General features: G+C 42.0%; 1 protein-coding gene across 3 annotated transcripts in view; it reads right to left on the reverse strand.

The window, feature by feature from the left end:
* Window positions 1-14,914, reverse strand: part of CHCHD6 (coiled-coil-helix-coiled-coil-helix domain containing 6) — a 117,117-nt gene that overhangs the window by 45,138 nt on the left and 57,065 nt on the right. For all 3 annotated transcript variants that reach the window (XM_082487823.1, XM_082487822.1, XM_082487821.1), the window contains one exon: window positions 9,039-9,109. In XM_082487823.1, coding sequence (XP_082343949.1) covers window positions 9,039-9,109 — 71 coding nt within the window. The remainder of the gene's footprint in view (window positions 1-9,038; window positions 9,110-14,914) is intronic.

The raw sequence follows: 14,914 nt of genomic DNA on the forward strand, positions 1-14,914 counted from the left end.
CATACAGATTGAAGTGGAAAATAACTTAAATTTAGCAGTTTTCTGCAACAACCTCTGATTTTGGAAATCCAACCACCTCTGATTTTGGAAATCCAATCGCAATCTCTCCGTTTCAGCGATGAAATTGATGCAAAGAGACTGTGTGAACCACCCAATGCTGGTTCCAGCTCTCTATCTTACTTACTCTGACACATCACAAACTCTCCTGTCCTCCCAGACTGTTTACCCTCACACACGAGCGGTCATTTCCCATTTGACCAGTGGATCATCCTAAAAGACTTCAGTTTATACTGTATTGTGCTTTGCCAAGTGCTGTTTCAACCAAATTTAACTGGCTTCCTTAGCACCCTGTAAGCTGCAAGCACTGGGGTTTTGGTGGTGGGCTGCGGGTCTTTTGGGGAGGAGGAGGGTAGCGATGTGCAAAAAACTGTACAAACCCACAGAAAATTAAATGATACCTATCCTCCTGAACCTGCAAACGCAGTAACTAATCATTCCTATTAGCATTCTGCATGGCAGATGGCAAGTGGTTTGGAATAATGAGAGACTTTTCCCCACAAGTGGATAATTCCAAGTACATTTGGATGTAAATTCTTTACTGATTATGATGGTAGAATACTGAGTTATGAGAAACTGCCAGTTTGGAAGATGAAAGGAAAACTACTGCCTCTTCCTTCACTTGCCAAGAGATACAGAAGTTAACAGAACTGGATCTCCTGCCCACAAAGCCATGCACCACTTTTTCCAAAGATGCCAAGCTCCTAAAAGTTGACTACCAAAGATGAAGAGCCTAAAGTTAGCTGCAAAACGGTCTCTGGAAGCCAAGCAGGAATGAGTCAGAATCTTGTTGCTGGAAGGAGTTCTCTGAATCAGAAAGGAAGCTGGCTCAGCTCCCACAAGGCAGAAAAGCAATATAGCAAGCAATAACTGAATCTGAAAACAACACACAGCCCAACAAGTGACCCAAATAGGGATTTTCTTTCTTCAGATAAAAAAACATCATCTAAAACTAGTTAAGATCTCAGGTCAGGAAGGGAATGCATGCAGCTTACAGAACGTATGCAGCACTGGCCCTAAGAATATATGGGCTGTGGCAGTGCTATAATGTCTGGGAGTTAGCTGGGAAACTGCCTGCTGGGAGAATGCTGGGCCCGTATGCTTTGTTGGTCTATTAAACCCCTCCCCAAAAAGTATTCTAAAGAAAGTAACTGAAGATGAGATAGGCTGATTTCATATGGCCACAAGACATGAGGGACAAGACAGGTTCAGTAAATTTTTCCTATGTGAGCTGATCTCGTAATGATGTCAGACTGCTAACAAAATGTTCTTTTTAAAGAAAACCCCAACCACTCATTTCAACAGCAGTTACTTTTCTAAAATGCCACTAAGCACTGTACTGGATCCCTACAGCTCACACGAGACTACACAAAGGGGTATCAGTGATGGACAAAAATATGAGTCCGTTAGTCTATTTTGCACTGACAGAGTGGCATATCCTGCTAAAGATGCAGAAGCAAATTTTGAGAGGAGAATGAAGCTGCCAGCGTTAAAGTTCAGGTGGGATCTGAAGCTAAACATTCACCTTATTAAAAAAATCCCCTTGCTTCTGCTCACGTGCTCTAATCTTCAAAACCACTGCCCCCTTTTACCAGGCTGCGCAATTTGCTGAGTACTGACTTGGCAAGATCCCCACTAAGCGTCCCTCAGAGAACGTCATAACGGTGCTTTCAAAGAACACACACAAAGCCTTGAAGTCTGTTTTTGGGGGGAGGCTAGACTATTTTTTGTTTGTTTGTTTGTTTGTAAATATTATAATTTCAAGAAGTCATCAGACAATTGGAAGAAATCCTTATAGAAAATAATTGAGATGAAATGGTTTTAAGTTTGGAGAAGAGCACGGGAAATGTCTCGGGTAAGTTAACGAGACCCATGCCTGCTTGAGGCTGCTTCACTGCGCTGTTAGTGGCACTTGCACTCAGCACAGCACTGAGAAGTTCTCTCCAAAGAAACAGTATTCATCCCTGAACAAGCAAATCCTCCTGTCTTCCAAACGCCATTTTTTGGGGGCCAAATCAGTTACAATTGTGGTTGATGTGGTATGTGTGTCTCAGACAGGCAGGTAAGAGACACTTCTGAGACTAAAAAGGAAAAGGATAGGAAGGAAGAACGAACCCCAGCAAGGTCCTCTCACGGTAGGCTGAGGACCACCTGATCTTGAGACTCCAAAAGCTGATGGGATCCCATAGCCTAGAAACCTGTTTTATCAGGGTAACTTCATGAATTATCAAAATCACAGCAAAAAAAGAAATAAATAATAAAATCACTTAATTCATCGAAGCCTAGTCTGATGGCAGAGATGGTTTTTCTCTCCCTTTATAAGGGAGGAAAGGATTTCAATCTCTTATCAGCCAACAACATCAAACACCAGCTTCCTCTGTGCAGATGGATCACCATGATGGAAGGTGTCCACAGCCATCCTGCCACAGTCCTTATTTTCTCAGAAGGTGAAGATACAGAAGCTCTGACCTACAGAACAAACTATTTCTCTCCTCAAATTTCTCCCACTGGTACTTGCATTTGGACTCTCCTATCATCCCTCCATCACTCCAGGAAGAGACTCTGACTCAACAGTAAGTAAAGACATTTGCACAGCACGTATAATCCAGAATCAGGAATACAATTACTGTTCAGAAAAGCAACACTGCCCTTGAAATCAGTTGCTATTGAATTAATGACCAGATTGTTAGAAGTGTTACCTCAACTTTGCCTTAGGCTGCTAATTAGCAAACAAGTCATTAATTCACTGGTAACAAGTGGTTTCTCAGGCATTATTGCTTCTGACATCTTTAATTCACCATTCTTTTTGGAAAGCTTCCCCAGAAACTTTAACCTCAATCCTCTACAAATCAACCCCATGCCACTACCACCAGCACACTATACAACACCACACACGTTGGAAGACACAGGCAGAAAAACACAGTGGGAATAAGCTGAGCTGGGTCATTAATTAAAATTCATGGTAACTTTCCCAACTCAAGCCAAGGTGGGACCAAGACACGAGAAGTTCTGGACCTTGGTGTGGACCTGTCATTACATATAAATACACAATAAAATACTACGAAACCTGGAGAAACCTTGCTTCCACCATGGTACACAGTGGAATATTTAATTCCCAATCTGAGGGCAGAGATCTGCATTTTCACTGCACTCTCCATGATAAAGAACTTTGAACTGAAATATTTCACGTACTCTGATGCACAAAGTGTTTCGGAGGTTTGTTTTAACAGCTGCACAAATATCCATGCTTTTGAAAACAATCTGGATTTGGCCTGCCAACAAATCCTGATCTAAGGGTTTTATAATGGCAACATTACTACAGAATACAAGTGCTTTCCATGTAAAAATCGATAGCAATAGAAACATCCCTAATAGACTACATAGACTCTTTGGCACCTCTTCCTTTGCTATTCCAGTCTTTCTATTCAGGTCTTATTTTATAAATTCCCAAGTTCTACGAATGTACCTTTGAAGAAATGCTTTTGCAATTTTGAAAAGATATATTAATATTTTACACTGGTTTTTCAGCACTAACATAACTGCAATCTCAGTTCATTGGACTGATTTATTAGTCATCCCTTAACACGCATGAGAGGAAAGACGATACTGTGAACACTAGATTAGAAGATCATTTTACTAACTGGGCAAAAGGAAAGTCTTATTTAGAACCGGCATCTTAGTAATCCCCAAGAACTGAACTTCAGAAAGAAGGTTTGACAGCTTGGATAAAGTATACAGTCTAATAAATTTTCAAGATTTAAAATTTGGTTCAAAAAAGAAGGGTTTGGCCCAACTGGAACATTTACACAAATCTGTTACAAATATTCAACTTCTATTACCGCATACCATATTCCTAAAGTAGTAGAAGAACGTACTTTGCTTGGAAATCGATGCACTGGTACAAACAATTGCTTAACAGTGGGCCTTCCAGAATTCGTAAAGAAAAGGTTTACACGCTAATGTAAATGAGTGAAAATCTTTGTGAAGCAGAACTGAAAATGATCAGAAAGTTTTTATTTCAGTAAAATTCACATGATGTAAAATGACATAAAGTCAACAATGACCCATCTACTTGTTTACTCTCTTTTGAAATAACTTTGGGGAAACTCATGCCTTATAGTCTCTTAACAGCGATATTCCAATTTCCTACTAAGAGCAACTTTATAAATGTGAAAAACAGCAAAACTTTGACTAATAACTCATTTCTTTATTCATGATTACATGAAACAGAGTCAGTGCAGACAGAAGTAGGAACAACTAACCCAAACCAAGCACTGAGGGAAGAACAGGACTGGGATGGAGCCAAATAATTTTTTTTTTTGCCAAAGTATCATCGTTGCAGGGCACAAAAGCACTATGTTGAGATAAGGCTGGGGATGAGGTCCCAGCAGTAATCAGTCTTTTATTCCTGAAAACTCTTAAATCCCTATTGCAGAGGCTCTTAATTTCAACACTGAATTAATCATTTATCTAATCTAATGATAGGAGAAATCCCAGAGCAATTTTGTTTGAAAACTATGATGTCTTTACCCTTCTTCTCCTCGGGTTTCACGGCTGTCCACATAATAACTATTTCAGAGCTTGACTCCTGGGCACAGCCCTCTGTTGAAATACCTGAGGCCTCGTAGTAGATTTCAAGATTAATAAACTCAAGTATCACCACATAACTATCTTATAAACTTTCCAGATCTACACAAACAAGAAAAAGAAAAAAGAAGAAAAAAAAGAAAAGGCAGCTAGGTTCCAGTTAGTGCTGCCATCAGCCTCATAAAATCTTGTGCAATTCAATAAAACCTTCATTTCCATGAGTACTGAAAGCAAGCCGTAAATTCCCTGTTCCCAGCAGACAGTCCATCTCTGAGCTTCCTCCCCTTAGCCCCACTGAGTCAGTGTGTATCTCTACTCCACCTTCAGCCCAGGAGGATACTTACTACTTGCCAGTTTCTCTAACGTAATCACCTTAAATACTCACGTCCATTAAGTTTAAAGATCTTAGGACCGTTAAATGGAACTCTTAGATACTAAGTCCCACATTGAGTAAATCTCTTTGGCAGTTTCTCCATTGGAAAGCTGCCTTGGATTCAAGGCTGATCTCTATCAGGATAAGATACCGACGTTCTTTATGCACTCCCTGATAACAGCGCAAAGCACACGCAGTCCTCTCAGCACAACATGCAAAGCAACGCAGCCATCAGTAAGCAGCTTCAGAGACAGTTCTGCAAACTCTAAGGAGATCTCAGAGGGAAAACTCAGCTTCAGAACAATTTTATCTTTTAACAGCTTCCTAATCCCCTCACCCCACTCCCGCAGCTTTACCTTTCAGAGAGAGTCACACCCCCACCCATGCCAATTCTTGCATCCAAATTTAACAACTACAAAAATAAAATAAAAAAGTGATAAGACAACCTTCACAAAGGAAAATAAATCAATTTTTAAAAAAAAAAAACCACAACAGCATTTGAGGATAAATCTAGAGTGCCTGCACTAAGCCATAACCTCTTTACTGATGTTTTTTTCCTTCCCCTTAACAGATTCAGGGACTGTAATAACATTTAATCCTCAGAAGCTAATCTAAATGTAACACTCAAAAGAAGACAAAGACAACGCAACAGAAAAAAAAATTTGGCCACTGCCTTTTGGGAGTGCTGCTTTATCCCCGGAGCGAGCGCATTAATAGAGCTTGGAATGAAATGCCATTTTATTCTCTGTAGCGGGGAGGGGATTAGCAAGTTGTCTTCTCTAAACCCAGTCTGAGTCATGGCTCTATGAACACTGAGAAAAGGATGTGGAACGAAGCGAAGGGCGGGGAGCACTGGCTTTTTATTTACACGCTGCTTCCTTTGTGGGTGGTTACTGATGTGCACAGTTTGCTAAACAGGGAAGGAAGGGGGGGAAAAAAGTTCTAGGTCCCCAGACTTCAATTCTGTTGGTTAACAAAAGAGAAAAATAATAATGCAGCAATTATAACAACATCATTGAGACAATATGTCCGTGGCAACTGTCCAATTCACCACAGCATGTAAGCAACAAGGGCAAGTTGCTTAAGGTGCTGAAAGCTGTGCTCAGTGGTTTCTTGTTGCTAGGATCTTCTTCCTGGGAGAAGGAAACAGGTTGGACAGAGCCCAGAACAAAGAAGGAGGAGACACTATGGTAGGAAGAACACAGAGACAGGAGCAAGCTGGATTCAGGTGAAGAAACGAGGAACAGCACAAGTCAGGCCATGCAGGCATCAAGCCTATCGTCCTACCTCAAAGTAGAAACCAAGAGCTAATGACTGTGTCAGTGATTTGATATGAAGCTCTGCATTAAGTACTTTACTGCTGTTTCTATACAAAGGGAGATAGGAAGGTTTACCTGTCTACCTCGCAGGCATGCTGTGAAGGGTCACTGGTGGACAGCTTGTACAATATTCCTAAATCCTGCAACACCTGATAATCACTAAGGAGAAGAAATCGTCCATGGAACACTTGACCACTTGTGCAGAGCTGTAGGTGTTGATAACGGAATTACAAAAGTCAATAAATGCCAAGAAAACGCTGGGGTTTTTTTGTTTCAGATATTTCTTATCTTTGCTTCAACATGGACCCCGAAAAACAGGGTACTCACTGTGGAAACAGCCCCAGCTCTAATCCCCTCTTCCTCCATCAGCTATGCTGATATACAATGGCAGAAGACAACAAATACACAGTAGATTGGTCTCACAAGGCACAAGTGCCAGGGCAGGTCAAAGAGTTCGCAGTGAAACAGGGATAATATAAGCTAAGGAAGAAGCACTATGGGAAGGAGATGCACTCTCCTCTGCAGAAGGAGAAAATTCCACTCCTGGTTTCCTTTCATTACAGGAGCTGTCATGGTCCAGCACTGGAAATAGGCAGACCTGTGCTTCGTTCATACTTTGGCTATATTCTGGTTCATGTCATTTTGCTGGAGTGTCAGTTTATTCCTGCTAACCAAGTTACTAGATCTGCATAAATCAGTCTTACCTGTCTTAGCACTTACTGCACTTGTATGTCTTATATGAAAGTGAGAAACAGGACGAGCAAAGTATTCTTTCCACTGAAGTCCCAGGATCTTGTAATTTATTACCATGACCAGGCTGTAGAAAGACTTGGATGTATTACGCCTAACAAAAGGACCTCACAACATGCAGACTTCAAGTTTAATTTAAGCATGAATGCCAATGCACAAAGGAAGTTTCCCTGACCCTGTCCCAGCCTTATCATGACCCACACGTGAGGCTTCTGCACTCTTTAAGAGTGTTTGTGCAGCACGTTGTACACCAAGGCAACAATCCCCAAAAAGATCCCTGCATACTGCTGTAAGAAACACGTACACTGCAGGCTGAGGGGGCAAAGCAGTGATTCTTCCCACATGTACAATTATCAAAGGGCATTATCAATCCCAGAACGTACACTCCAGCACGCAGTTCAGTGCAATACTGGTTATTACTGGGAATTCCTACTGTAAAGAAATAGAAAGTAAGATGTTCACCTTCTCCTTCAGTTTCACTAGTGCCACAAGCATCCCCCAGCCACGTTATCTTTTCACACAAAATTCACATTAGGGCAGGTGTCTCTTTCGGTTGCAAGGAAGATGGCCTAAGGCATTCGTCCCTTGATGATGGCTCAAGTTCATGTGGCCTTCAAACCGAAGGGCATTGTAAAATAAGGCCAAAAAACAGGGACTGGCAGAGAAAAGGCTCAAAGAAAAGGGTAAGGAACCCCTAAGAGACCATAAACACATTTTCTGAATCTTGAAAGAAAGAAGTCATTAGCATTTGCATTGGTCTCAGCCACTGACCTTTCTGAGAAATGGTTGCATTCCCAGAGTTTCCTACATTACCAGTCTTCATCTCCACAATAAACAGAAGAAACCAAAGGAAACTGAAACCTCAGAAAACAAACTTAAGACTGTTATAAAAAATAGATTAGTTACAGTCTGTAAGAGCAAGTAAAGAACATCACCCAAGGTCCCAATCTCATCCTTTGCAAAGTCACAAGGATAAATCATTGGTACGTGTGTTCCCAACAACCAATCTGCGGAAGCAAAACCAAGAAAAGATTCAACTGATCAGAGACTGTCAGAACTTCATGTCCTATGAATTCTTTAAATTTTATTTAAAACCAGAATTTAGGTTTCTAGTATCGAAAACTGCACGAAAATGCACGCAATGTGTTAGCTGCCTTGTTTTGGCTTCTTTCGCAACTTACTGCTTGACTGTCCAAACAAAAATGTGAAATTACAACAGGTTATGTGATGCTTTGGCAGCCAAACATGATTTTAAATAAAGACAGCACAATATACTGCACACCCCACTAATATATTCATCACTACTATATTATCTATTTATGCAATTAAGTATCATACAGTCTGGACTGGACCCAACTGGACTACATATGTTGCTACTCCAGTTTACTGCATGTTGGCCAACTGTTTACCCAACTGAGATCTGAGTGCTGCTCTTGACAGCGTAATTGCTTTGGACTCATTAATATTAAAGAATTATAGAAAATATTTTTTCTTGGACAGCTGTTAGTGCATGTGGAACAATAATCTATATAACACTACTGGCAAATACAAATGGAATTTAGACACTGAACATGCTCATGGTAAAAAGACAACATTAAAGGTCCGCTAATTGTGCCAAGGCCAACAGAAAAGGTCAGAGAAATCATTGCGCCCATTCTAAGCAAACATTCCTGATAATTACAACTCTATTTTGATTGAAACGTACAGGGCTATGATTTAGGCTGTTTATCTTTTTCTTACACGTCCTCTCCCTCATTCTGCCTTGCAAGATCTAACAACTTAATACTAAACTCTGTCAAGCCTGGCACAGAAAGAGGATGCTAGCTTACAGCTCCTCGGCCCCCTAAGTACCTGACAGGAGGTACTCCAGTTACGGGAACATCCAGTGGCTACACACAAAGCAGTATGAAATGCAACTGGAACTGCTGAAAAGCACAAAAACGGTTCCTCACTTTATCCACTCCTCTGCCTTGGTGGCTGCCTCCTGGTACTGCTCAGACGTCAGCTTGTAGATCTCTGCGTTCTGAAACAAAGAATAGAATGCTCAGCTCTAAAAATTAAAGGCGTCTCAGATCTTATCCCGTCACAAAGTTATCTTCTATAATTAATAAGGATTTCCAACAACAAACAGCATATTCAGTTCAAAGAACACAAAAAAAATGCTTAAAAGTTGATTTTATTTTCAGCAAAACGCATCAAGGCCACAACATGTCCTCCATTCCACGCTTCACCTTTGTGAAGGGAAAGAGGGGGAAAAGGTCGCTAACAACCAACCATCACCTTTGATTATTCCACGTAACCACAAAAACAAGGTGTTTCCAGCACCGAGTTATTTTGAGTTCGGTTGCGTTTTGTTCTCTTTTTTCATTAATTGTTGTGAAGGATCTTGTAAGTTACTGACGTGCAAGTATCAAAATTGGCTGCTAGCACTGGAAAATCCATTTTACATTTCAGTGCTTCTACTTATGTTACTTATTCTTTAAAAGAAAATTATGCAGCCTGTTTCCCTCTTAACAACATAGGGAGGCGTATCAGGTATCAGTGAAGGCACTGCCAAACAGAGTCTGGAGTGTCTTGCTGCAGGGCTTAAGAGGTTTGCATTAAATTCTCCCGAGCCTGCACAGAAAGAGTTTTAGTTCACCCCCGCTCAGCCGCTGAACACGGAGAACGGATTCCTCCTCTCGGCTGCGCTTAGAAGCCTCCCAAGCACAAACAGCGGACGGGAACGGCTGCGCACCCCCAGCGACTCCTCTGCAAGGTCTTGTGTCGCTAAACTGCTGATAAAGCTGCTTTAGGCAAAGCCTCTGGACTTTATACTGAAATAGCTGCAATTGCCTCACTCAAAGCTCATCTGCAAGGTCCTTAGTCTGAAAAGGCACATGCAGAAAATATGCAATAATCAATCAAAAAAGTGACAAAATGGTATTGAAAGCGAGGACAGCTATTCATTTAGGACCGGTTCTAGCTGCTATCTCGTCTCTCCCCAAACTTGGTCATTTTATATAGAATACTATTCTTGCCCTTCTCCATTTATTTTCCCCATAAATGCAGCTGTGGTCCTGCGCACGATGAGACGACACATATTGTTCAGTGGTTAGAAAAAGGAAAGGACAGATATAACTCAAGTTCTATTAGCGGTTCTGCCACTTGTGCAATCTTGGGCAAGTCACCATTTTCCATCTGCAAGCGAGGGATAACAGCTGCCTGTATCACTGAAGTTGTGTGAAGCTTAGCTAATTGGAAGGTTTATACAGGTTTTTCAGAGCCCAGGCTTCCAGGTGCTATATTTAAGCGTTTCATCTCTGGTGCCTGAATTTATGTCACATACCGAAAAAACCCACAGAACAGACTTTGCTTTTCCAAACTTTGACCTAGGAGACAGACTTAAACTGAGAAATCATGGATGAGTAACCACTTCAAAATGCATTTTGCCAGCAAATTGTCATTAATGTTTTCGTTTACTTCCTTGTTACATATTGGTCAAACTTCTATGCTATTACACCCATTTTCCTCCTTCCTATAATGAAAAGTTCAGCTTTTAATGGAGCCTTTTTCTCTGTCCTGTAAACAGACCTCATGACTTTCGGCTCCCTGCTGTTACTTATTCACACATGAAACCACAAGACCTGTGCTTCATTAATTAAATTTGCCATTAAAAATTAAATAATGTGAATAAGTAGATGTAAACGTTATCTCCATGGGCTTCATAAGTCTCACCGTTTCTCCAATTACTACCCAAGCAATTTTCATATTTCATACTGTCTGATTTCTCAAAGGGACTGGATTTGAGAGATCAAAATGAGAGAAAGTGGGAAAGAGAGAACGCAAGGTAGTAAAATTAAACATTTTTCAGGCAATAGGAAGTAGCCCCGTCAGATACTATTAGCCTGCAGCACTCTGCAGTGAAACAGCAGCAGGAGAGGAAAACAGGAACAAATATGTTGTACGTGAGACGCAGCATGAGGTTGGCATTTAACCCGCCTAAAGAAAGAAAAAACGGCCAACAGATTCATTTGCTCGTTGCGCTGTCGATTAAAACGGTCATGGCACAACCTCGCCTAGTTTATTAGAGAGAGGGTTCAACTGCCCAGTACTTTGGTCACCCCCATCTTCAACATCAACTACAAACACGGACGAAAACACCCGGGAAAGAAACCAGTATGGAATAGCTCTGGATCCTAAAGCTGATGAAAAGCAGGCAAGTGAGAACCTGAACGGAGAGGCAAGAATGTCAGTGAGGGAAAGGATGGGAGCTGGCCTCAAAGAAACCACAAGGCACATGGCACAATGCAAAGATCAAGGAGGGGCACAGAAGACCTTCAACCTGAAGACGAAAGCTGCTGAGTTTTAAAAATGGAAAGGAAACATCTTTGCATGTGATCCATGTGCCTCTTGCCTTTGGATCGGACCTCTCTGCCGCCATCTTCCTCCCTCCCCTTCAAAAACCCTAAAAACCAGCACAGCACTATTTCCAATGCTATGAATCAGTACCTTTAAATGCTTCCCCAAGCAAGAAAAACATAGTTTTACCATTTAAACCTCAGTTCGTTCAACAAGCTGACTTGTTAAACAGGTTTTCCCTGGCCTCTAGGCCCTTTCCTACCTTGGGAAAGTCGCGTTCACTTTTGTCCTAAACACGGGTTAAATAAGCAACAGATGGGCCTTTCAGCGTGGGCACAGTCCCAGCAGGTTCTGTGATTCGAGGCTTCGACTTACAGAGAGTAATTTTCCAAGTATCCTCATCTGTACGACTTCAGATGCAAGATTTTCAGGATTTTACCCCATCACTCTGTGGCAGGGGATAACGCTCCAACGGCATACAAAAATCTAGGACTTTATAATAAGGTTGCAAATGAGGACCCAAGCCAGGAGCCACCTATGCACTTCCCGCGACTCCAGCAGAGCTGCCCACGCACATCAGGATCAAGGTGTGGTATTTGCACTTGAAACAAAGTCTGAGCTGCCCATGGTCTTCGCGAAGTCCTTCAGCTTCATAAAATGATATTCAGTTGCACAGTAAAAGAGAGAACATTCAACACAAAATTACAAGACATCAACGCTGCTTTTAATTTACTCTCACAATATTTGATGCTTGAGATAAAATGGCAGCTCACAAAGAAAAAGTTGAACATGAGACCTCAACTATTATTAAATAAAGCTCCTGGCAGTCTTAGTTGCAGAAATAAGTTTAAAAACATGACCAAAGGACACCATAAGGGCTCAAATAACAAGAGACACAGAAAGAATGAATGAACCACCTAAAATGTTTCACTTCTCTCAATAAAGTTGAGCCTTAGGGGAGCCAACTTCAGAACATCAGAGCTTTGTCATATGGGGAGAGAGCTCTCCAGAGAGGACAAACAAACTAAACAAAGAAATGTTAGTTTGAAAGATTTTCCCCTGCTATTAAATGATGGTTCGTAGCAAATAATAAAAACACTGAGAAGTTATAAAAATACATAACTAGAGCCTAAAGACCAACAGAACCACTTTCCTTTACCCTGCTGCTTTTCTACAACAGATTTGCTGCTATACCCTTGCTCCCCACTCCTTCCAAAACACCCTGGCACTAAAAATTCCCCTTCCAAAGGAAACCAATTTTAAAACTTAGAGCTAAATTTGGAGTAATTTTAATTCAGCATTCCTTCCCGGCTGCAAACATGCAGAGGAACTCCAACACTCACTACTACGCTTCGCTACAATGCCCAGGCCCTTTCCACAACATATAGCAAAGAAAGTAAGAAAACAATATAGCAGAAGACGGAGTTCTCAGGGTTATTTCAGGAAGGGAAGTAATTGAAGCATAAAGAGAAAACCCTGCCAGCTCATTCTCACATTGACTTTAAACCACATTCCTTACAACTTCAGTGCAACAAGCGCTACTTGCGGTAACATGTAAAACAGAAAATTGAGCAACGTGAGCATAAGGAACTAGAAATTAATCAGATTTTAAGCAAAATTCTTTGTGAACATCAAGTAGCAGCAGCAAAAGCCTGTCACTGGGACACGGATTTCTCCATCAGGTTCCGCCTGGGCCAATAGATCAGAAGGCGTTTGGATTAAAAGAAAAAAAAACAAACAAAACAAAACAACCCAACCACCATCACTGCAGCTATCTTGAGATATTTTGACACCTCAGAGTACAGAAGCTTGTCAGTGGTCACAGCGCTTAAAGATACAAAGAGGATTAACAGCTGTTGAAACGCTGCCAGCCTAGATGAATGCTAGTGATACCTCTGATGAAACGGAGCAGGGCCAGCGGAGGCCTTGACAAACGCAGCAGATGACAGCCGGGGGATTAGATGGTACAATCTGCCTCGCACCTGAAAGATGCGTCGCTTCGATCCCCTCTACTGACCTCCGCGCTCGTCGCCTTCCAGCAAACCTCCCGCCGCAAGCCCCACTGGAGCCGAAAGGGGCACAAGAGCCAGTGTGGGGCGGCAGGGGGAATACACGGTGTGCCCCATGAGTAGGCACCACCACCGCAAATTTGGGAGAGAAAGGGGAAAGGAAAGCGGAGGTTACTTCTCATGTATCATATGTCAACTGGGAGATGTTCAAACTCCTCCTTCCAGCTGCTTCTGAAGCCAGAAATAAGCCCTCACACCATCCCGATAAAGCAGCATGACTGGCGCCTGCCCGCAGGCAGCTGGGGACGGGGAACACGCACGTGCCCCAGACACAGCTGCTGCCACGAGGAACAACGGGAAGCGATGGGAGGACAGAGGTTAGGGTGGGCTTCAGGAACCACCTTCGCTCGCAGCACTGCCTACGGGCAGCAAAGGTACACCGGGGCACCACACACCTCGCAGCGGGCGGCTGGTTCACACGCACCATAAATCAGGTTGTTCGTTCTCGTTGCTCAGAAGTCTCGTGCAAATGGCTCTTAACAGATTTGAAGAATTACCCCATCCAACTGCACCCTTCCCGCAGGTACAGAGGCAGATGAGCTGAACCGATCTGTTCACTGGACAACCATTTGGATCTGTTAAAATCAACCTACACAATCAATCACTGCTATCAACTTCGGTCCAAAACAGGGAGTTTGGGAATTTCAGGACGCACTGCAAGAAGCAATCTCTTCACCTCCTGAGCTCTCTCCTCTTGAGTTCCTGCTCAGCCTGTTTGTTGCTAACAGCTAGCATTTAGCTAAAAGAGATCATTCACATTTTCTCCTTCCTATCAAGCACAAGCGCGCGTATACACGATGCCAGTTAACAAGGAAGAGAAATATGCATATGTGCAATGTGCATATCATGAGAGCACAGAAGCCAAGGGTTAATCTGCTTTTAGGCGGATTCAAATGTTTTTTTCTCAAAAGGTAATAGAGGAAAGATGCAAGCAACTACAAACAGCTTGCTGATACAGAAAAAAGATTTTTTTCAGCCAAAGCCAACTTCTAAACACAGTTCTGTTGTTTGCTGTTCATGTGTGGGTTCATCCACTCCTCCCACTGAGACCAATAATGAAATGAGAGCATTGAATTTGTGTCATTCTATTCTTTCCTTCGGCAATAAGCTGTGAGATCATAAATTTTGGATTAAGATTCAGAGAAAACAGAAAAAGAGAAATGTCCACAGTAACAAGACAGGAAAGTTAAACCAGTCTTGGGCAGAAGTATATTCCTGTTTGAACAGATCTTCTCACGACTGCAATATTATCCTGAGTTGAAAGCAAAATGTTAATTCTGTAGCATATCTAGACAACTTCTCAAAGATAAAATCCCACAAGATACTGATCTCCACAAAACTTGAGGGAGGCAGAGTGGGGGAGAAGGACCACAGCTGGGGTTATCCTGTGGATAACAAGCTAGGCACAAAAACATTAA

Source organism: Vanellus vanellus, assembly GCF_965231255.1.
Source record: "Vanellus vanellus genome assembly, chromosome: 9".
In the NCBI taxonomy this organism is placed as follows: domain Eukaryota; kingdom Metazoa; phylum Chordata; class Aves; order Charadriiformes; family Charadriidae; genus Vanellus; species Vanellus vanellus.